The following is a 24036-nucleotide window of genomic DNA, read 5'->3' as shown; positions in this document are numbered from 1 at the left end:
GCCTTCCGGGCCCGGATTGGCCTCACCAGTCACTTCAGGACCCACAGTCACCAATCATGGTCATCTTCGAACCCGAAGGACGAACAACATTTCCTACAATTTAGTTTTCAGCCTTTACGTTCCTGAACCTTAACACCAACCCCTCTCTCATTTCCACCAATGTTAGGATTATTTCAGCATTGCTCTTCATTTTTCAAAATTTCAATTGAACCGTTTAGTTTAGTTTCAAGATACAGCACAGAAACAGACCCTTCGGCCCATCGAGTCCCGCCGAGCAGCGATCCCCCCACACTAACACTATTCTCCACACACGAGGGACAATTCACATTTATACCAAGCCAATTAGCCTACAGACCTGTACGTCTTCGGAGTGTGGGAAGAAGCCGGAGATCCCGGAGAAAACCCACACGGGTCACGGGGAGAACGTACAAAACTTCGTACAGACAAGCACCCATAGTCAAGATCAAACCTGGGTCTCTGGCGCTGAGAGGCAGCAACTTTTTAGCTTAGTTTACTTTGGAGATACAGCACAGAAACAGGCCCTTCTGCAGATGCACTAGAGAAAGCATTTTATTAGGATGCATCACAGCTCGGTTTGGGAACCGCTTCATCCAAGATATTGCAGCAAATTGTGGACGCAGCCCAGTCCATCACACAGACCAACCTCCCTTCCATTGACTCCATTTATACCTCACGCTGCCTCGGAAAGGCCAGCGCCATAATCAAGGACGAGTCGCACCCTGGCCACTCCCTCTTCTTCCCTCTCCCATCAGGTAGATTTTCAAAGTCTACAGAGAGACTTGGGCCTTTTGGAAGGGTGGGCTGAAAGATGGCAGATGGAGTTTAATGTTGATAAGTGTGAGGTGCTGCATTTTGGTAGGACAAATCAAAATAGGACGTACAGGGTAAATGGTAGGGAATTGAGGAATGCAGTGGAACAGAGGGATCTGGGAATAACTGTGCATTGTTCCCTGAAGGTGGAATCTCATGTGGATAGGGTGGTGAAGAAGGCGTTTGGTATGCTTGCCTTTATAAATCAGAGCATCGAGTATAGAAGTTGGGATGTAATGTTGAAATTGTACAGGGCATTGGTGAGGCCGAATCTGGAGTATGGTGTGCAGTTCTGGTCGCCAAATTATAGGAAGGATGTCGACAAAATGGAGAGGGTACAGAGGAGATTTACTAGAATGTTGCCTGGGTTTCAGCACTTAGGCTATAGAGAGAGGTTGAACAGGTTGGGTCTTTATTCTTTGGAGCGTAGAAGGTTGAGGGGGGACTTGATAGAGGTTTTTAAAATTTTGAGAGGGACGGACAGAGTTGACGTGGGTAGGCTTTTCCCTTTGAGAGTGGGGAAGATTCCAACAAGGGGACATAGCTTCAGAATTGAGGGACAAAGGTTTAGGGGTAACATGAGGGGGAACTTCTTTACTCAGAGGGTTGTGGCTGTATGGAATGGACTTCCGGTGGAAGTGGTGGAGGCTGGCTCGATTTTATTATTTAAGAGTAAATTGGATAGGTATATGGATAGGAGGGGATTGGAGGGTTATGGTCTGAGTGCAGGTAGATGAGACTAGGTCAGGGAGAATGGTCGGCGTGGACTGGTAGGGCCGGACAGGCCTGTTTCCATGCTGTAGTTGTTATATGTTATATATATGTTATAGGCATAAGGTATAGAAGTGCGAAAACGCACACCACCAGATTTGGGAACAGTTTCTTCCCAGCTGTTATCAGGCAACTGAATCATCCTACCACAACCAGAGAACAGTCCTGAACCACTACCTTCCTCTTCGGTGACCCACCGACTATCGTTGATTGGACTTTGCTGGCTTTACCTTGCACTAAACGTTATTCCCCTTATCATGTAACTAGATCAACTAGATGGGAGGAGTTGGCTGCGCCTAACGGCTGCGGCTCTCTGGCAGTCTGTTGTCTTTTTTTCTTTTTTTTTTTTTTTTTTTTTGTTTGTGTCGGTGTTGGGATGGTTTTTGTTTCTGTTTTTGGCTGTGTATGTGTGGTGGGGGTGTGTGGTGGGGGTGTGGGGTGGGGTGGGGGGGTGGGGCGGGGGGAAACCTTTATTTTATTAGGTCTCTTCCCCGGGGCGCGGCTCGGCTGCGGGCCTTAACATTGCCGGCGCAGCTCGGCTGCGGGACGTTTCAGTGCCCGGTGCGGCTCGGCTGCGGGCCTTAACATTGCCGGCGCAGCTCGGCTGCGGGACGTTTCAGTGCCCGGTGCGGCTCGGCTGCGGGCCTTAACATTGCCGGCGCAGCTCGGCTGCGGGACGTTTCAGTGCCCGGTGCGGCTCGGCTGCGGGCCTTAACATTGCCGGCGCAGCTCGGCTGCGGGACGTTTCAGTGCCCGGTGCGGCTCGGCTGCGGGCCTTAACATTGCCGGCGCAGCTCGGCCGCGGGACGTTTCAGTGCCCGGTGCGGCTCGGCCGCTGGACTTAACATCGCCCGGTGTGGCCGCGGGACGTTTCAGTGCCCGGTGCGGCTCGGCCGCGGGACGTTTCAATGCCCGGTGCGGCTTGGCCGCTGGACTTAACATCGCCCGGTGTGGCCGCGGGACGTTTCAGTGCCCGGTGCGGCTTGGCCGCTGGACTTAACATCGTCAGCGCTGTTCGGCCGCGGGACGTTTCGGTGCCCGGTGCGGCTCGGCCGTTGGACTTAACATCGCCCGGTGTGGCCGCGGGACGTTTCGGTGCCCGGGGCGGCTCGGCCGGGGGGCCTTCCATCCCCTTGCGGGGGCTGTGCGTGTCGTTTGCCTCGGTAGGGGTCGAGCTGCCTGTCCGTGGGTGCGGGGGGAAGAGAGGGGAAGTTTTGTTGCCTCCATCACAGTGAGGGGGTGTTTGGAGTCACTGTGATGGATGTTTGTGTTGGGGTCGGGTGTCCTGTGTTCTTTTCTTTTTGCTGTATTTTGTGTGACTGCTGAAATTTCGCTCGGTGTTGTGCCGAGTGACAATAAAGTGTTGTTATGTTATGGTATTGTCTTTCTGCTGACTGGTTAACGCACAACACTGTATCTTGGTGAGGCTCTTGCGTATAGTTTGGGAGAAGCAGGTCATACCAAGGGTTTGGCGTAGAGCAGGGGGGATTTTCATTCCCAAGGAGAAAGAGTCTTTAGAGTTAAGTCAGTTTTTGGCCTATATGTCTCTTAAATGTAGAAGGCAATATTTTTTCATTGTAATCTAAACTAAATAATATGATCCGTACATTGAAGAATGGGAAAAGACACAAAGTGCTGGGGTAACTTAGCATGTCATACCATCTGAAGAAGGGTCTCAACCCGAAACGTCATTGATCCTTGTTCTCCAGAGAGGCTGCCTGACCTGCTGAATGACTCCAGAACTTACTTTGTGTCCTTTTATGTATTAACCAGCATCTGCAGTTCCTTATTTTCTACATTGGGGAGATTCCACCTCTGACCGAGAAGATCAGATGGAGAAGGATGAGGCTCGCTGGTCATTGCCACCGCCATCCAGAAATACCAGCAAAACAAGATTGTGCTGTGGGAACCCACCCATGGGAAACGGAACCCCGGACGACCAAACAAGACCATGCCGAAGACACTGGTGGAAGACGCATATGTGGGGACAAAAGAGGAGCTGGCCAGCTGTATGAGGGACAGAGATGTGTGGGGCGTCCATCACCGTGCCCGTCGGAAACCAGCACCAACAGCGTCGCTAATGTTTTCAACGATTTTAATTAATTAAAACGAATTAAATTAATTACATTGGTGAATGGGATGAGTGTAGGACCGTGGAGATTTGTCACTTTCACTCTCTGCCATCTACGCACACTGACCTCTCTATCCCCAGAGTATAATTAAAGTTCAAAATGAGCTTGAAAAAAGGCACTATTTAATTTCGGCTTAATATACCCTCCGATTCAGCCACTTAATTCAGGAGCGTCCGGGCCTCAAGGTCATAGAAAGGTTGGAGAGCAGTTGCCCTCCAAGTCATACATTATAATTACTTGGAAATATCTCATTACATGTAGGAAGGAACTGCAGAATCTGGTTTAGATAGACACAAAATGTTCATACGTTCATGTTTTCGGAGCAGAATTCGGCCAATTGGCCCATCAAGTCTACGCTGCCATTCAATCATGGCTGATCTATCTTTCCCTCTCAACCCCATTCTCCTGCCTTCACCCCATAAACCCTGACACCCTTATGCCGGAATGACTCAGCGGGTTAAGCAGCATCTCTGGAGGATAAGATTCGGTGACATTTCGGGTCGGAATCCTTCTCCAGACAGAAAGATAGAGGTCGGGAGGGGGAGGGGAAGGTGGGGCTATATATCATTATGAAATATATCATATTTATAAATATATATAATGAAATATATCACTTTCTTTGTTGAGACCAGTTCTAAATCTGGGAACTCCTTGTCCAACGCTGTGGGCAAACCTTCACTAGAAGGATTTCAGCAAATCAAGAAGGCAGCACCATCTTCAGGAAATCAGTTCAGTGGGGACAATAAAAGCTGGTTGTGCCAGAAGTGTCCACATTATAAGTAAGAATGTTTTAAAATGTGGACAATGATATCACTCACAGCAATTTCAAGGTTAACTGTTTCACTGGATAGACTCGGCTTGTACTTGCTGGAATAGATTGGATAGACTCGGCTTGTACTCGCTGGAATTTAGAAGATTGAGGGGGGATCTTATAGAAACTTACAAAATTCTTAAGGGGTTGGACAGGCTAGATGCAGGAAGATTGTTCCCGATGTTGGGGAAGTCCAGAACAAGGAGTTACAGTTTAAGGATAAGGGGGAAGTCTTTTAGGACCGAGATGAGAAAGTTTTTTTTCACACAGAGAGTGGTGAATCTGTGGAATTCTCTGCCACAGAAGGTAGTTGAGGCCAGTTCATTGGCTATATTTAAGAGGGAGTTAGAAGTGGCCCTTATGGCTAAAGGGATCAGGGGGTAGGAGAGAAGGCAGGTACGGGATACTGAGTTGGATGATCAGCCATGATCATATTGAATGGCGGTGCAGGCTCGAAGGGCCGAATGGCCTACTCCTGCACCTATTTTCTATGTTTCTATGTCTATGGTGCAATTTTATTTTCAACATGGGCACCTAATGATCCATTCAGCAGATTTTAATTAGGACGTTTGCACATTTTTCAATGTAAAACAAGCGAACAGGAAAGGTTTAGAAAGAAGGTAGACACAAAATGCTGGAGTAACTCAGCGGGTCATGCAGCATCTCGGGAGAGAAGGAATGGGTGACATTTCGGGTTGAGACCCTTCTTCAGTCTGAAGAAGGGTCTCGACCTGAAAAGTCACTCATTCCTTTTCTCCCGAGATGCTGCATGACCCGCTGAGTTACTCCAGCATTGTGTGTCTACCTTCGATTTTAACGATAGCGTCTGCAGTTTTTTTCCTATACAAGGTTTAGAGAGATGCGGGCTAAACGCAGGCAGGTGGGTCTAGTGTAAATGGGGCATGCTGGTCAGTATGGGCAAGTTGAGCCGCAGGGCCTTGTTTCCATGCTGTATGACTCGATGACCTGCAAGTCTACTTCATGTCATCCTTTCCAAATAACAATAAAGTTTCCAATTGCTCAGTGAGAATCAAACTGGGACACTGTAAAGAGAGTCTTGTCCATGCTCCTGCTCATTCTCCACTGTGTGCCTTAGCATCTCCTTCATCAAGTGGACTGAATCAATGTTCACCTGTTTAAATAGGTGATAGTCTGGTATACTGACTACCCATGCAACTGGGAAAAAAGCAATCAGCGGTTGACATGAGCAGTGGTGATTAGGTCACAGTGTTATAACTAGCTTTTTCTCTCCTCTTTGCCACGTACTGTACCAATTTTCAGCTGGCCCACATGCTTACACCATACCTCAGAGGAATAAAACGACTGCCTAAATAATTAATCGCACTGCAACAGAAATATGAACATTTCTGTAACATTTATTTGAGAGTAAGACAGCCTAGTAGTTAAGTCACCACGCCTTCATGCTGAGACCAAATCTATCGTTCAAAATACATGAGTTTATATAGCAAGTAGACAACCATTAAATAAGTTGAAATGTAGAGCTAGTACCAGTCATGACTGTTGGTTTGTTGTAAATATCAATTTGGCTGATAAAGGGAAGGAAATCTGATATCTTAACCAGATTAGTTTATATATGACTCAATGCTATTTATGAAAAAGGGTCCAGGCCCAAAACGTCACCTATCCATGTTCGAAGATAGACATAAAATGCTGGAGTAACTCAGTGGGACAGGCAGTGCCTCTGGAGAGAAGGAATGGGTGACGTTTTGGGGCGAGACCCTTCTTCAGACCCCAAAAAGTCACCCATTCCTTCTCTCTAGAGATGCTGCCTGTCCCGCATTTTGCGTCGATTTATTCACAAAATGCTGGAGTGACTCAGCAGGTCAGGCAGCATCTCGGGAGAGAAGGAATGGGTGACGTTTCGGGTCGAGACCCTTCTTCAGACTGATGTCAGGGGGGCGGGACTAAGGAAGGATATAGGTGGAGACAGGAAGATAGAGGGAGATAGACAATAGACAATAGACAATAGACAATAGGTGCAGGAGTAGGCCATTCAGCCCTTCGAGCCAGCACCGCCATTCAATGCGATCATGGCTGATCACTATCAATCAGTACCCCGTTCCTGCCTTCTCCCCATACCCCCTCACTCCGCTATCCTTAAGAGCTCTATCCAGCTCTCTCTTGAAAGCATCCAACGAACTGGCCTCCACTGCCTTCTGAGGCAGAGAATTCCACACCTTCACCACCCTCTGACTGAAAAAGTTCTTCCTCATCTCCGTTCTAAATGGCCTACCCCTTATTCTCAAACTGTGGCCCCTTGTTCTGGACTCCCCCAACATTGGGAACATGTTATCTGCCTCTAATGTGTCCAATCCCCTAATTATCTTATATGTTTCAATAAGATCCCCCCTCATCCTTCTAAGATCTGGGAAGGAGGAGGGGAAGGGAGGGACAGAGGAACTATCTAAAGTTGTGGTCAAGATGTGGTCGTAGACCAGAAGGGCAGGAGAAATCACAGAGGGTGGTCAAGATGTGGTCGTAGAGCAAACCTGCTGAGTTACTCCAGCATTTTGTGAATAAATCGATTTGTACCAGCATCTGCAGTTATTTTCTTAAACCGCATTTTGTGTCTATCTTCGGTTTAAACCAGCATCTGCAGTTCATTCCTACACCTATCCACGTTCTCCTGAGATACTCCCTGATCCGCTGAGTTACACCAGCACTTTGGGTCTTCTTTTGTAAACCAGCATCTGCAGCAGTTCCTTGTTTCTACACTATTTATATTTGATTCTAGATCCACCGGAACATAGAACATAGAAAAAGTACAGCATAGGAACAGGTTCCTCACTCCGCAAAGTCTGGGCCAAACATGATGCCAAGTAAATCTAAGTGAATCTTCTGCCTGCATGTGATCCTTATCTCTCGATTCTCTCCAAGCTCATGGGCCTATCTAAACGCTGTTTTATTGCCACTAACGTATCTGTTTCTATCCTGACAGCATGTTCCAGACACCCATCAATCACTGTGTAAAAAACACAGTCCACACATATCCTTAAACGTTTCCCCTCTCACCTTAAATCTATACCGTCTAGTCTTTGACATTTCCACTCTTGAAGAAAGGTTCTGACTGTCTACCCAATCTAGGCTTCTCATAAATTATACAATTCTACTATATCTCCCCTTAATCTCTGACGCTCCAGAAAAAAACATTGGTTCAATGCATACACTGATTTTTACGGTCAGTAAATATGCATACTTATTATTCAGTAAGGTATGAACATTACTGACAAGACCTGCTTCCAATATTTGTCTCCAGTTAAGTTAAACATCCTGGGTGCCATTTCACCAGCTAGAGAGCAGTCCTGACCTCCCATCTACCTGAATGGAGACCATTGAACGATCTTTAATCAGACTTCAATGTCATATCTTTGTACTAAATGTTGTACCTTTTATCCTTTATCTGTTCACTGTGGACGGCTTGATTGTATTCATGTACAGTCTTTTCTTTGACTGGTTAGTGTGCAAACAAATTATTTTCACAGGACCTTGGTACACGTGACAATAATTAAATTTAGTTTAGTTTCGTATTGTTTAGTTTAGTTTAGAGATACAGCGCGGAAACAGGCCCATCGGCGCACCGACCAGCAATCCTCGCACATTAACACTATCCTACACTATGGCCAATTTTTACATTCATACCAAGTCGGCTAACCTACGTCTTTGAAGTGTGGGAGGAAACCGAAGTTTCTCAGAGAATCGAGTCGGGATCGAACCCGTGTCTCTGGCGCTGTAAGGCAGCAATTCTGCCACTGTGCCAATCGTGAACTAAACTAAACTATTACTTGAATAGGAAAATAACTGCAGATGCTGGTACAAATCGAAGGTATCACAAAATGCTGGAGTAACTCAGCAGGTCAGGCAGCATCTTGGAGAGAAAGAATGGGTGACGAAGGGTCTCGACCCGAAAGGTCACCCATTCCTTCTCTCCAGAGATGCTGCCTGACCTGCTGAGTTACTCCAGCATTTTGTGAATAAATACCTTCGATTTGTACCAGCATCTGCAGTTATTTTCTTATATAAACATGTGTTGCTCAGTCATTAGACCAAGCCTGTCAATTACCCCTCTGGCAACAACCACAATGCTACCATAAGCATGATGAACTCTTGCTTTCTTCAACAAGCTTGGTTTAGCAAAGTGAACAGCTTTCTCATCATTATCATTGGACCATGGGAGCATTAATTGGGTTTATTTCCTTACACACTTTGTGAAATTTGTGTTCAAATGTTCGGAAGTAACTTCATTTGGAATGCAATATCTAGAAAATTGCCTTAGTGGAGGTACCAGTGGATTGAAGCCACCAAGAAAATGAAACATTCGAAATGTTCTTACCTGCTACCTGCTACACTGGTGTAAAGTACAGCTTTGGTTAAATGCACAATTATATTTGGAATTGATTATCTTAACTGCATATAAGTTTAAAGTGAAATGCATTCTACCATGATTAAATATTGATTTTAAAATGCAAATGGGCATTTGCTTGGATTATTGCACAATTTATTTCAAAATACGTTGTACTTTTGATATTAGTCTACCCTGTCTGCAATTTGTGCCACTAACATGCTGTAAGAGATATCTTCCATCAGCTTTTTGGGGATTTTTGAAATCCTTGATACTTTTAATGTATTTTATTAGAAATTTGAGCTACTTTCAGCCTCTGCCGATCCCATATCATCATATCTGTTCTGCCACATTGGCAAATGGTACAGTGTAGTAAGGAACTGTGGATGCTGGTTTAAACCGAAGATAGGCACAAAAAGCTGGAGTAACTCAGTGGGACAGGCAGAATCTCTGGAGAGAAGGAATAGGTCGAGACCCTTCTTCAGACTAGTCAGTGGGAAAGGGAAACAAGAGATATAGACGATGATGTAGAGAGTTATAGAACAATGAATGAAATATATCCCTTTTTTACATATCTTTCATTCATTGTTCTATATCATTCAGAGAAGTGGAGGCCAATTCTCTGAATGCATTCAAGAGAGAGCTAGATAGAGCTCTTAAGGATAGCGGAGTCATGAGGTATGGGGAGAAGGCAGGTACGGGGTACTGATTGAGAATGATCAGCCATGATCACATTGAATGGCGGTGCTGGCTCGAAGGGCCAAATGGCCTACTCCTGCACCTATTGTCTACTGTCTATCTCTCTACATCATCGTCTATATCTCTCATTTCCCTTAACCCTGAGTCTGAAGAAGGGTCTCGACCCAAACCATCACCCATTCCTTCTCTCCAGGGATGCCACCCGTCCCACTGGGTTACTCCAGCATTTTGTGACAAATGGCACAACATGTTCACAAATATCTGACCATCCTTGTCAAACTGAGCTGTCAGATTTGGCCAAATGCCTTCAAAGCAACAGTTTGGTGCACTGTAGTTTGTTTTTTTGTACTCTGCTTTTGCAATGTATGTCACACATTTTGTCATCTTGGTGGGTACTCATACAATGGTAATTTTCTCCGGCATGTGATTTTGTGCACCTGCACATTGGTGACATTTGTGGCCATTAATTACAGTGCTTGCCAACTCTTTCTCCAGTGGAATGCATTGGTATCTGATTGTAATCACTCCAGTGAATCAGCCTACAGGACCACATAGCACAAAATCTATTTTTAAAACTGCACGATACAAAGGTTGGAAGCAATCAAAGAGTTGAAAACAACTGGTTAATGAAGAGTGTAGGAAGAAGAAGGGAAGAAGAAGTGTCTGAAGAAGGGTCTCGACCCGAAACATCACCCATTCCTTCTCTCCAGAGATGCTACCTGTCCCTCTGAGTTACTCCAGCTTTTTGTGTCTATCTTTGGTTAATGAAGAGAACTGGCTGCAATAACTTGCCCCATGATCGGGTAACCAAAGACATCGGTTTACGTTAAGAGATAAGGAGTTTTGAGAAGATTTGAGGAAGAACCTTTTCAGGAAAGGTTTGAGGAAGAACATTTACATGGATGGGACAGGTTTGGAGGGTTGTGGACCAAACGCTGGCAGGTGGGACTAGTCTAGCTGGGACATGTTGGCTGGTGTGCGCAAGTTGGGCTGAAGGGCCTGTTTCTACATTGTATCACTCTATGACTCTAACTCAAAGGTGATTGAAATCTGGGATACGCTGCTTGAGGGAAAGTAATTTCACATCATTTAAGAAGTGTATAAATGAGCATTTGATAAAGCATGGAAGGCAACAGACCAGATGCTGGTTAAGAGAGTTAGATAGAGCTCTAGGGGCCAGTGGGATCAAGGGATATGGGGAGAAGGCAGGCACAGATTACTGATTCGGATGTTTCTTTTGTTTGGTGTTAGTTTATGACTGTATGTGTTATTGCATTTTTATTGATTATTCTTATTGGTCTTATTGTTGAACTGCGGGTAGTTTTTCATTCCACTACACATTTATGTGTATGTGACAAATAAATGACTATTGACTATTGATTGTGGATGATCAGCCATGATCACAATGAATGGCGGTGCTGGCTCGAAGGCCCAAATGGCCTCCTCCTGCACCTATTTTCTATGTAAATGGAATCAGCCACCATGGATACAATGGGCCAAAGGGCCTGTTCCTCTGGTATAAGTTTGGACATGCATATACAATGGGCGGTGTTGTCATGTAATAAAATCACGCTGAGGAAACACCTCGGAATATCAATGTTATTTCTCTTTGGCTTGCTCATCGTCAGCATTTCAATGTCTCTGTTTTATTTGCCAAACATTGCAAAACATGAAAGCTTTCACTTTTCTCTGGGGACTAACACTACACTAAGTCTGCTTCAGGTTACTATTATAGTTATCTTTGAGCCATTCAACTATTCTAGAGTCATAGGGTCATTCAATAGAGGAACAGACCCATTGGACCATGGTGATCACCATGTAGCCACCCATACTAATCCCATTTGTCAGTACCCGGTCCGTTCCCACCCATGTTTTGCCATACTTGTTCAAATGCACATTTAGATACTTCTGAAATAGCCATAGCCAGTCATAGTGATACATCGTGGAAACAACCCCCTCGGCCCAACTTGCCCACACCGGCCAACATGTCCCAGTTACACCAGTCCCACCTGCCCGCGTTTGACCCATGTCCCTCCAAACCTGTCCTATCCATGTGCCTGTCTAACTGTTTCTTAAACGTTGGGATAGTCCTTGCCTCAACTACCTTCTCTGGCAGCTTGTTCCATACCCCCCACCACCCTTTATGTGAAAAAGGCACCCCTCAGATTCCTATTAAATCTTTTACCCTTCACCTCAAACCTCTGTCCTCCGGTCCTCGATTCACCTCATCTGGGCTAGAGATTCTGTGCATCTACCCACGTGGATACATGTGAGGTTATCCACTTTGGTGGCAAGAACCGGAAGGCAGATTATTATCTGAATGGGGTCAGATTAGGAGAAGGGGAAGTGCAATGAGACCTGGGTGTGCTTGTGCATCAGTCACTGAAAGTAAGCTTGCAGGTACAGCGGGCAGTGAAGAAAGCCAATGGCATGGTTGGCCTTCCTTGCGAGAGGATTTGAGTTTAGGAGCAAAGAGGTCCTACTGCAGTTGTATAGGGTCTGGTGAGATTGCACCTGGAGTAATGTGTGCAATTTTGGTCTCCTAATTTGAGGAAGGCCATTATTGCTATTGAGGGAGTGCAGCGTAGGTTAATTCCCGGGATGGCGGGACTGACGTATGATGAAAGAATGGGTCGGCTGGGCTTGTATTCGCTCGAATTTAGAAGGATGAGAGGGGATCTTATAGAAACATATAAAATTCTTAGAGGATTGGACAGGGTAGATGCAGGAAAAATGTTCCCGATGTTGGGGGAGTCTAGAACCAGGAGCCACAGTTTAAGAATAAGGAGTAGGCCATTTAGGACTGAGATGAGGAAAAACCTTTTCATCCAGAGGTTGAATTCTCTGCGGCAGAAGGCAATGGAGGTCAATTCACTGGACGTTTTCAAGGGAGAGTTAGATTTAGCTCTTAGGGCTAAAGGAATCAAGGGATATGGGGAAAATGCCAGAATGGGGTACTGATTTTGGATGACAGCCTTGATCATATTGAATGGCGGTGCTGGCTCGAAGGGCCTAATGGCCTACTCCTACACCTATTTTCTATGTTTCTATGTTACCCGATCTATTCCTCTCATGATTTTATATGAAATGACATGAAATTCCTTCCCCTCAAGTAGCACATCCCAGATTTCAATCACCTTCGAGTTGAAAAGGTTCTTCCCAAAATCTCTAAACTCCTTATCTCTTAACATAAACTATGCCTTTGGGTACCAGATCACTGGACACGGTATTGCATCCAGTTCTCCTCATTAACCATTTGTTTTCAACTCTCTGATTGCTTCCAACTTTTGTATGGAGTAGTTTTAAGATTTACGTATAGTTTAAGATTTTGAGCAATGTGGTCCTGCAGGCTGATTCACTGGAGTGATTGCAATCCATCAACAGATACTGATTAGTTAGCTATTTTTTGTGTTCTATGAACTATAAGCTCTGCAACATAAGTACTGCATTTTCTGAAGAACGTAAGATCTCAGTAATCTATCTCTGAATCGTTCACCTATTATTCTGACCACAGATGTGTCTTTAATGAGGCTACCTACTAGGATCTGTAACGCAAAGGCTTAGTTTTTATTCATCCATTATGTATTAATCATTCTTTCCTGCCCATGCCTGGAGCTTTATGTTAACACATATTCTGCATAAGAAATGTTATTTAAAAAAGATAACATATGCCTAAAAACCAATCCATTTATCTTTTCCTTTACAATACCCAAATGTATTATGCATATCCACCACCACTGGTCTGAGTACATGATAATTTTATAACAATCTCATCATTGATCATGAAATCTTGAACATTGCAGAACTCCTATGGGCGGTACATAAAAATTGACTGTATACATCTTAGGCAGATAACTGCTTTGAATGGATTTAGGGATAATTGAAAGAATGGAGGTAATCTTTTTAGGAGGCTTTTGAAGATGGTAAAATAGGCAGCAATGCACAATGAATAAGATGATAATTCCAAAGTTGTACTCCAGGACAGAGATGCAACTAAAACTATAGACAAAGTTACAATGCTACTATTATACCGTGGCTTAACATTTGTAGTTTACATAGAAACATAGAAAATAGGTGCAGGAGGAGTCCATTCGGCCCTTCGAGCCAGCACCGCCATTCATTGTGATCATGGCTGATCATCCACAATCAGTAACCTGTGCCCAACTTCTCCCCATATCCCTTGATTCCACTAGCCCCCAGAGCTCTATCTATCTCTCTTAAATTCATCCAATGATTTGGCCTCCATTGCCCTCTGTGGCAGAGAATTCCACAGATTCACAACTCTCTGGGTGGTTTAGTTCAGAGACACGGCATGGGAACAGGCCCTTCAGCCCACCTAGCCCGTGACACCTGTACACTTGTTCTGTTATCCCACTTTCGCATTCTAGGTAGACAATAGACAATAGACAATAGGTGCAGGAGGAGGCCATTCGGCCCTTCGAGCCAGCACCGCCATTCAATGTGATCATGGCTGATCATTCTCAATCAGTACCCCGTTCCTGCCTTCTCCCCATACCCCCTGACTCCGCTATCCTTAAGAGCTCTATCCAGCTCTCTCTTGAATGCATTCAGAGAATTGGCCTCCACTGCCTTCTGAGGCAGAGAATTCCACAGATTCACAACTCTCTGACTAAAAAGTTTTTTCCTCATCTCTGTTCTAAATGGCCTACCCCTTATTCTTAAACTGTGGCCCCTTGTTCTGGACTCCCCCAACATTAGGAACATGTTTCCTGCCTCTAACGTGTCCAACCCCTTAATAATCTTATACGTTTTGATAAGATCTCCTCTCATCCTTCTAAATTCCAGTGTATACAAGCCTAGTCGCTCCAGTCTTTCAAAAAATGATAGTCCCGCCATTCCGGGAATTAACCTAGTAAACCTACGCTGCACGCCCTCAATAGCAAGAATATCCTTCCTCAAATTTGGAGACCAAAACTGCACACAGTACTCCAGGTGCGGTCTCACTAGGGCCCTGTACAACTGCAGAAGGACCTCTTTGCTCCTATACTCAACTCCTCTTGTTATGAAGGCCAACATTCCATTGGCTTTCTTCACTGCCTGCTGTACCTGCATGCTTCCTTTCAGTGACTGATGCACTAGGACACCCAGATCTCATTGTACGTCCCCTGTTCCTAACTTGACACCATTCAGATAATAGTCTGCCTTCCTATTCTTACCACCAAAGTGGATAACCTCACACTTATACTCGGTACGCGGGGAAATTTACAGGAGCCAAGTAACCTACAAACCTGCACGTCTCTGGAAGGTGGGAGGAAACCGAGCACTCAGAGGAAACGCATGCGGTCACAGGGAGAACGAACAAACTACGCACAGGCAGCACCCAAGGTCAGGATCAAACCCGGGGCTCTGGCACTGTGAGGCAGCAACTCTACCGATGCACCACTGTGCCTTTGAATATACAGTAAACACACATTATAACGGAGCATGGTTGGTGGAATGGTGTCCGTTGTTGCTGATTGTCCACTGTAATCGGGTAAGGGGTTATACCAAGTAATAGAGTATCACCGTATTAGAAACAAGGAACTGCAGACGTTGGTTAATATACAAAAAGGGACAAAGTGCCGGAGTAACTCGGCAGGTCAGGCAGCGACACTGGAGAACAGGGGAAGGTGTGATGTTTCAGGGTCGAGACCATTCTGGAACTAATCCAGGTGAGTTAAGGCAAGGATCGGCGGAGGCATTGGCCCTGGCCCACAGGTGGCCTTGATGCAGGTAAGGATCGACGGCAACAGTGGTGGTGGTGGCAAGCACAGCCTGGCAGCAGCTAGGGAATGGAGTCGGCAGCCTGGCCTGGAAACAGCCGGTGGTGAAGATCGGTATAACTAAACTAACTAAGTCCGCTATAACTAAAATCCATTATAAAGAGGTCCTCAATAATGAGGGTTTACTGTACATTCAAAACAAAATTAAAACAAAATTAATTTGCAGGCAAAGCTCAAGTTGGAAAGGTTTTTCACAAGTATCTTAAACCAACTAACCATTCCATCTTACACTGTGATGATTAAGAACTGCAGATGCTGAAAATTTGAGATAAAAACAGGGGAGTCTGGAAGCATCCAACAGGTGAGGCACCATTAAAGAAAGAAAAATAGAGTCAATATTTCAAGAAAGGGTGTTTGACCTGAAACGTTAACTCTATTTATCTTTGCACAGATCTTTAATGAGGAGGACAATGAAACCACTCGGAGAACTCGGATGGGGGAGGGATGGAGCAGCTGTAAATCAATTCCCTCGGCGGATTGATCCATGCCTGACTTTCGTATTGCTGACCTGACCTATGATCCATGCCTGATTTTTGTAGCGTTATCTGTATTATGCTGCTGATTAAATTCATTTAACTTCTATATAAGCGTTTTATTACAAATACAATGCAGAGAGCAGCTGAGAAAACCTCTTACAAAGTGAAACAAATTTAATCAGCAGCATAATACAGATAACACTACAAACATCAGGCATGGACCATAGGTCAGGTCAGCAATACGAAAGTCAGGCATGGATCAATCCGCCTAGGGGATTGATCGACAGCACCTACTGAGTATTTCCAGCAGTTTCTATTTTTATTGTACTTCCTACAATTTCCCGTCCTATGACTTTCCTCAGTGGCCCATGCTTGCTGTGGCAATGAGATGTTTATAGCAGGGAAGTCACATACTACATCTGTAGTCTTTATGGAGATAATTGTCCCAATTCTGAATGTTACGGAGCTTAGAAGCAGTGCCTTTGGCCCACCGACCATCGATCACCCATACACTCATTCCATGCTATCCTTTCCTGTGCACTAGGGGCAATTAACAGAAGCCAATTAATCTACAAACCTGCACGTCTTTGGCATGTGTTAGGAAACCGGAGCGCCCGGAGAAAACCGAGTCAAGCAGTCACGGGGAGAACGTGCAAACACCGCACAGACAGCACCCATAGTCAGGATGGAACCCGGGTCTCTGGTGCTGCAAGGCAGCAACTCTACCGCTGTGCCACTGCGCCGCACGATTGTAAAAAAAATACCAACTCTGCTTTATTCTCTCACTGAGGAGCACGGCAGCATGGAAGACACATGAGGATAAAGAGTCTAGCGTTAAGGCTACTGGAGATAGATACCAAATGCTGGAGTAACTCAGCGGGTCAGGCAGCATCTCTGGAGAAAAGGAATAGGTGTCTTTGAAGGTCAGGACTCTTCTTCTGACAGTCTGAAGAAGGGTCTCGACGGGAAACGTCACCTATTCCTTTTCTCTGGAGATGCTGCCTGATCCGCCGAATTACTCCAGCATTTGGTGTCTATTTTCGGCGTACACCAGCATCTGCAGTTCCTTCCCACATGTTAAGGCTACTGGACTATCCACGTGGAGACTTGAGCTGAATTCACGCAACAGCAACTGCGGAATTGAGTGTAAGCAATGCGTGTGTAAGTAAAGTGCATGACATCTGGAATTAAAGGACTGCTACCAGCAATGGAGACCATGCCGTTTCCAAGTTGGTGTAATGCCCCATCAAGTCATCAGGAAAAAAAATATGCCATCCTCACCTACAAACTTCCCAAGGCTCCAGCACACCATTCAGTTCAATCGGGTGAAGACAACAAATGCTGGTTAACCGGTAAAGAAATATATATATATATATATTGTATATAAAGAAATGTACATATATATATTTATGTATATATATATATACACATATATATATATATATATATATATATATATATATATATATATATATATATGTATATATATATATATATACATATATGTATATATATGTATATATATATATATATATATATATACACACATATATATATATATATATATATATATATATATATATATATATATATATATGTATATATATATATATATATATATTTCTTAAAGAAGGTCTGCTTAGAAATGAAGAGCATGTAGGGATTGAAGAATTGAAAGCATGTGGGAAGAGGACTGAACAGTCACATGATGAGATGTGGGTGAAGAAGTGGACAATTGATGGGATCAACAAATTCTGATATCAATGCTGTCTTCATAGTTTACTTCCAGATTCATGGAAACTGGAAGGAACGAATGAACAGCCAACACCTCACAGTCAAAAACTCTCGTGCTTTAACTTCCCCAAATATTTTCTGTCAATAATTAGGTCCCAGTGTAGAAAGAGCCTTCTCCCACTGACAGTAACACTGAAGATGATGAAGTAGCGGAGACGGGCAAAATAACTCCACAGATTTGGGTTGCAATTTCAGGGACTCATTTGCCATACATTTTGATGTAACAATGTTGTCGTCTCCTATTACTAAAATAGATCACATCCTGCAGTGACTTAATACTCCACGAATACTGATTTCTCTAACTTCCAGTAACCCTTGCTTTCCCTCTCTCTCTGTCCCACCCCCATTCAAGTTATCCGACTGGTTTTATTATCCTCCTGATCAAATATTACTGATTGTATGCCTCATTGTCATCTTCCCCTCAGCTAAAAATGAACCATTCTACATTCTCTTGATGGATACAAACTGCTGGAGTAACTCAGCGGGACAGGCAGCATTTCTGGAAAGAAGTAATGGGTGACGTTTCGGGAGAGACCCTTCTTTAGACTGAGGGATGGAGAGAGCGGGAAAGCAAGGGTTATTGGAAGTTAGAGAAATCAATATTCATGGAGTATTATAAGAAAATAACTGCAGATGCTGGTACAAATCGAAGGTATTTTTTTTCTCAAAATGCTGGAGTAACTCAGCAGGTCAGGCAGCATCTCGGGAGAGAAGGAATGGGCGACGTTTCGGGTCGAGACCCTTCTTCAGACTGATGTCAGGGGAGCGGGACAAAGGAAGGATATAGGTGGAGACAAGAAGATAGAGGGAGATCTGGGAAGGAGGAGGGGAAGAGAGGGACAGAGGAACTATCTAAAATTCATGGAGTATTAGGTCGCTCCAGGGCTCCAGATCTATTTTGGTAATAGGAGACCATCAGTCTGAAGAAGGGTCTCAACCCGAAACGTCCCCCATTCTTCTCCTGAGATCCTGCCTGTCCCAGCTGAGTTACTCCGGCATTTTGTGTGTATCTTTGGTTTAAACCAGCATCTGCAGTTCCTTCCTATACATTTCCTTGATCAGCTTCCCCTTGGATCTGTGTTTTCACACCTCACCCCTCCATATCTCCCCTGGCTCTCAGTCTGGAAAAGGGTCTCGACCCGAAACGTGACCCATTCCTCCTCCCCGGTGATGCTGCCTGGCCCGCAGAGTTACTCCAGCATTTAGTGTCTATCGGAGACTTGATACAACACGTGTCACTAACCTCCCAGACATGCTCCCATTGCCAGGGCAAAAATCAGAGGTTTCACTGGCAGGTTTACGTCAGCAGCCTGGCTCAGATTTAGCAGCACAGGAATCTATTAAGGAAATGAGAACAAGTCAGTTGAGACCAATTTTTGATCCAGTGGAGTTCAAAATACTATAAAAGTGATGAGTGAGAAGCATTTAAGAACTATTCTTTGCAGTTTAATCAATGCTTGGCACCAGTTCCAGCTTCCAAAACACAAGAGTGAGCAAATCTTATGCCCTGGTACCCAAGCCATTATATAAAATTATTTTACCGAGTGCCACCAGTAAATTAAGTAGTAATTATCAAAATGAATTGTTTTACACATAACCATAAGTAGTTTTGTTTTAATATGAGAACTTTTCAGCTCACTTTCCCCTGGAGGTGATTATCTATTTATAAATTCTGTCAGATTGCCTTTTCCGTGTTTTTATGTTGTTGCAAAAGATTTTAAAATTAATTTGAACAGCTGCAGAATCTCTTAAAGAAGGTGTTGGGTTGAATGTGGAAGTGGGGGGGGGGGGGGGGGGGGGGAGGGAGAGAGGGGGAAGATTATGCTACCAGGTATTCATTACAACAACATTCAGATCAATCGCCGACATAATCCCATTTCTGGGTCAATCCCAAATGTTCACAGGCCACAATGATTATTATATGTAGTAGCAAGGCCAGCAGCATAATCAAGGACCAGTCGCACCCCAGCCACTCCCACTTCTCACCAGTTTCTTCCCAGTTGTTATCAGGCAACTGAACCATACTAACAACAACCAGAGAGCAGCCTTGAGCTACCATCTACATCATTGGAGACACCTCGGATTGTTTTTGATCGGACTTTACTGGGCTTTATGATGAGCGTATGATGCCACTGGGCCTGTACTCTCTGGAGTTTAGAAGAATGAGGGGGGGTCCTAATTGAAACTTACAGAATAGTGAAAGGCTTCGATAAAGTGGATGTGGAGAGGATGTTTCCACTAGTGGGAGAGTTTAGGACTAGAGGTCATAGCCTCAGAATTAAAGGATGTTCCTTTAGGGAGGAGATGAGGAGGAATATCTTTAGTCAGAGGATAGTGAATCTGTGGATTTTTTTTGCCACTGAAGGCGGTGGAGGCCAAGTCAGTGGATATTTCTAAGGCAGAGATAGATAGGTTCTTGATTAGTATGGGTGTCAGAAGTTATGGGTAGAAGGCAGGAGAATGGGGTTAGGAGGGAGAAATACATCAGCCATGATTGAATGGTGGAGTAGATTTGATGGGCCGAATGGCCTAACTCTGCTCCTTTATGACCTTTATTTTGCACTAAAAGTTATTCACGTTATTCCCTTTATCATGTGCCTGTACACTGTGGTTGGCTTGATTGGAATCATGTAGTGTCTTTCCGCTGACTGGTTAGCACACAACAAAAGCATTTCACTGTACCTCAATACACGTGACAATAAACTAAACCAAAATATATATTTTATCTATATTTGTATCCAGAAGCTTAATTTATGATTAGATTCAACACTGAGATTTTGAATGATCTGGTAATGTTTCAGGTAGAGTCACATAGCGTGGAAACAGGCCCTTTAGCCCAACATGCCCACACTGACCAACATGTCCCATCCACATTGGTCCCACCTGCCTGTGTTTGGCCCATATCCCTCTAAACCTGTCCTATCCATGCACCTGTCTAAATGAAAGATAGATAAAGATAACAGCTGGGAAATGAAGTTAATAATAACAATTTTGGTCCTCTCAATATTATTAAAATAAACTAACTTCCTAGTGAAAGGAGGCAATGTATCAGTTAGAAGAGGTTACTTGGGTGCATTGCATAAAACAGTAATACATATAAAATTTTGTCAAGAAATAATATTTATTAATAAATGTAGTTGAACTAAACAAATTGTATTTCCCAAATTATTTTTAATTTATTTCCCTGGTGTTAAATTTCCTCAGAACTATTCCATTTCAGCAGGCACTAAGCACGACTGCTGAGTTGAATGGATTTGCTCAAAGTTGGCATGGTAACCAAAAGGAAAAATACTGAGATACAATTTTGGAAGATTGAATTCAGAGTTTCTATTGACTGAAGCATTTTATTTTGTCCAAACAACCAAGATGTGACTTACCATGGTTGTGGTGAAAGGAATATTATCTATCAGGGAACTTGCCAGGGCACTGACCCAAATGACTAGGATTAGGGCAACTGCAAGTCGTTGGTCTTCTGGAACGGACTGGAGTAAAGAGAAGGTAAAAGATGAGGTTAGTTAGTGTAGAAAAATTTACAGGTAAAAATCAGGCAATTCTGATCGACATACATTTTCCTGGTTCCCTTTAATAGGTCAGGCACACACGATCAACATTTCAAGTCGAAGGTATTTATTCACATAATACTGGAGTAACTCAGCAGGTCAGGCAGCATCTCAGGAGAGAAGGAATGGGTGATGCTGCCTGACCTGCTGAGTTACTCCAGCATTTTGTGAATAAATACCTTCGATTTGTACCAGCATCTGCAGTTATTTTCTTATATAACATTTCAAGTCAGTGATTCACCATCGCCTTACAGGGCGGCACAGTGGCAGAGCGGTGCAGTTGCTGCCTTAAAGTGCCAGAGACCTGTGTTCGATCCTGACTACTGCAGCTGTCTGAATGTACGTTCTCGCCGTGACCTGCGTGGGTTTTCCCCAGGTGCTCTGGCTTCCTCCCACACTCCAAAGACGTACAGGTTAATTGGCTTGGGTAAAGATAGTAAATTGTCCCTAATGTGTGTAGGATAGTGCTAGTATAGGGGGATTGCTGGTCGGCGTGGACTCAGTGGGCCAAAGGGCCTGTTTCTGTGCAGTATCTCTAAACTAAAGTAAACTAAATCTAGTGACTTCAGGTCTTCAATTGAATGCTACACTTCTTTTCCCCTGACAGATGCTGCCTGCCCGGCTTAGGATTTCTGCTTATATTTCAGATTTCCAATGTCTGTCAAATTTTGGTTTTGTATGGAATGAAATGGCAGCACAGTGATGCAGCTGGTAGAGCCGCTGCCTCACAGCGCCAGAGACCCGGGTTTTATCCAGACCTTGGGTGCTGTCTGTGCGGAGTTTGCATGTTCTCCCTGTGACCGCGTGGGTTTCCTCCCACATCCCAAAGAGGTGTGGGTTTGTAGGTTAATTGGCCTCTGTAAATTGACCCTAGTGTATTGGAAGTGATGCAAATGTGAGATTACATGGATCTAGTGTTAACAGGTGATAGATGGCCCACGTGACTTAGGGGTTGGAAGGGCCAGTTTCCATGCTGTATCTCTAAATTAAACCACGCTAAGATATTGCCACATTGGAGGGAAAGTACAAAAATCAAAGTTAGACGAGGCAAAATAGATAAATATGTGGGGTGCCGATTTGATCGATTTAATTAAAACAATGGACACTCTGCATATTTACAGGAATACAACATGCAAATGTCCAAAATTCACCAACAATGATGAACCAAACTGACAATATGAGGTATAAGAAAATAACTGCAGATGCTGGTACAAATCGATTTATTCACAAAATGCTGGAGTAACTCAGCAGGTCAGGCAGCATCTCGGGAGAGAAGGAATGGGTGATGTTTCGGGTCGAGACCCTTCTATGAGGTATTGTACATTCTGATTCTCTGCTCCATAACATACAAGTAATTCTGCTATAACACGGTAGTTGTTTTCTGAAGAAGCCTCATAGAGTCATAGAGTCTTGCAGCGTGGAAACAGGCCTTTCAGCCCAATTTTCCCACATGGGCCAACATGTCCCATCTACACCAGTCCCACCTCCCTGCATTTGGCCCATATCCCTCTCAACCTGTCCTATTCATGTACCTGTTCTAAATGTTTCTTAAACGTTGCGATAGTACCCATCTCAACTATGTATTGTGACAGCTCATTCCATACACCTACCACCCTTTACGTGAAAACGTTATCCCTCAGGTTCCTATTAAATCTTTCCCGCCTCACCTTAAACTTACGTCCTCATGCAAAGTTATTTCATTCACAGGATTTTCAAAAATAAAGGTTATTTTAAATAGAGTCATACAGCTGGGAAACAGGTCCTGCAGCCCAACTTGCCCAGTCCGACCAACATGCCCCATCTACACTAGTCCCACCTGCCTGCATTTGGCCCATATCCCTTTAAACCTGTCCTATCCATGTACCTGTCCAAAAAATTTTTTAATGTTCTATAGTTGCTGATAGAAATGGCATTATAACCTATTCTACAAATAGCTACAAATTCATTTTGGTTACTGCAAGCTAAAAATACTAAAGGCTGTATGTAACATTGTTTAATAGAGCAATACTTCACAAGTGTCAACAGAAGTGTTTCTTGTGCATTTCAATGGTCACCCTTGGTGAAATGTGTTTGTAAGAGCCAATGCTGTCTGATTACTGAGAGGAGGATACATAGAAACAATTTATTTCCCCTGGTAGGTCACTTTTAAGTGGTTCTCGAGTTCCTGATAGAAATGGTATTATAACCAATTGATCCCTCATATAACAAATAGTGCTCCATAATTTATCAATCCCATTACATCCAATTCACATTATGAAGCATCTGTCAGGGCAGAACCAGTTTTAAGACTCGTCTTTGATCCTGACCTCGGATGCTATCTGAGAACTTAAAATAAAACTATAGTGCAGCCTCCACGATGTAGGGTAGTTGCATTTTCTGAAAACCATCAGTATCACGATTTTCCATGGCATGAACCCTTTATACCCATTGAACCCCATGTTACAAGGGCGGATGCATTCCTACAGAAAGCTTTTTCTCGCTCAGCATTAATGCCCCCTTGAATGTGTGATTTAGAGGAAAGGGAATTCTGTATTGTGGGCAGAAGAGAAATGGTTCTTGATTTAATTAACGAGAAATTGATATCACATTGTTTGATAAAGTATGTTTGTATGTGTTTCAATAGAAGTTGCCTTGTCGGTTTCCAAAGCAAATCTCTTATGTGACCTCCCGCTGCGAACCAGCAACCTTGTGGCTAAATGGATCAGGGGGTATGGAGAGAAGGCAGGTACAGGTTACTGCGCTGGATGATCAGCCATGATCATATTGAATGGCGGTGCAGGCTCGAAGGGCCGAATGGCCTACTCCTGCACCTATTTTCT

At 44.0% G+C, this 24036-nt stretch overlaps 1 protein-coding gene across 1 annotated transcript in view; it reads right to left on the bottom strand.

The window, feature by feature from the left end:
- oca2 (oculocutaneous albinism II) overlaps positions 1-24036 on the bottom strand; it is a 337303-nt gene that overhangs the window by 39211 nt on the left and 274056 nt on the right. Inside the window, exons 21-22 of the mRNA XM_078402106.1 lie at positions 21035-21139; positions 18901-18994 (exon numbers count right to left, since the gene is read on the bottom strand). Of these exons, the coding sequence (XP_078258232.1) occupies positions 18901-18994; positions 21035-21139 (199 nt within the window). The remainder of the gene's footprint in view (positions 1-18900; positions 18995-21034; positions 21140-24036) is intronic.

The sequence above is a fragment of the Rhinoraja longicauda genome, chromosome 7 (assembly GCF_053455715.1).
Source record: "Rhinoraja longicauda isolate Sanriku21f chromosome 7, sRhiLon1.1, whole genome shotgun sequence".
In the NCBI taxonomy this organism is placed as follows: Eukaryota; Metazoa; Chordata; class Chondrichthyes; order Rajiformes; family Arhynchobatidae; genus Rhinoraja; species Rhinoraja longicauda.
This window is presented reverse-complemented; position numbering and strand designations above follow the sequence as displayed.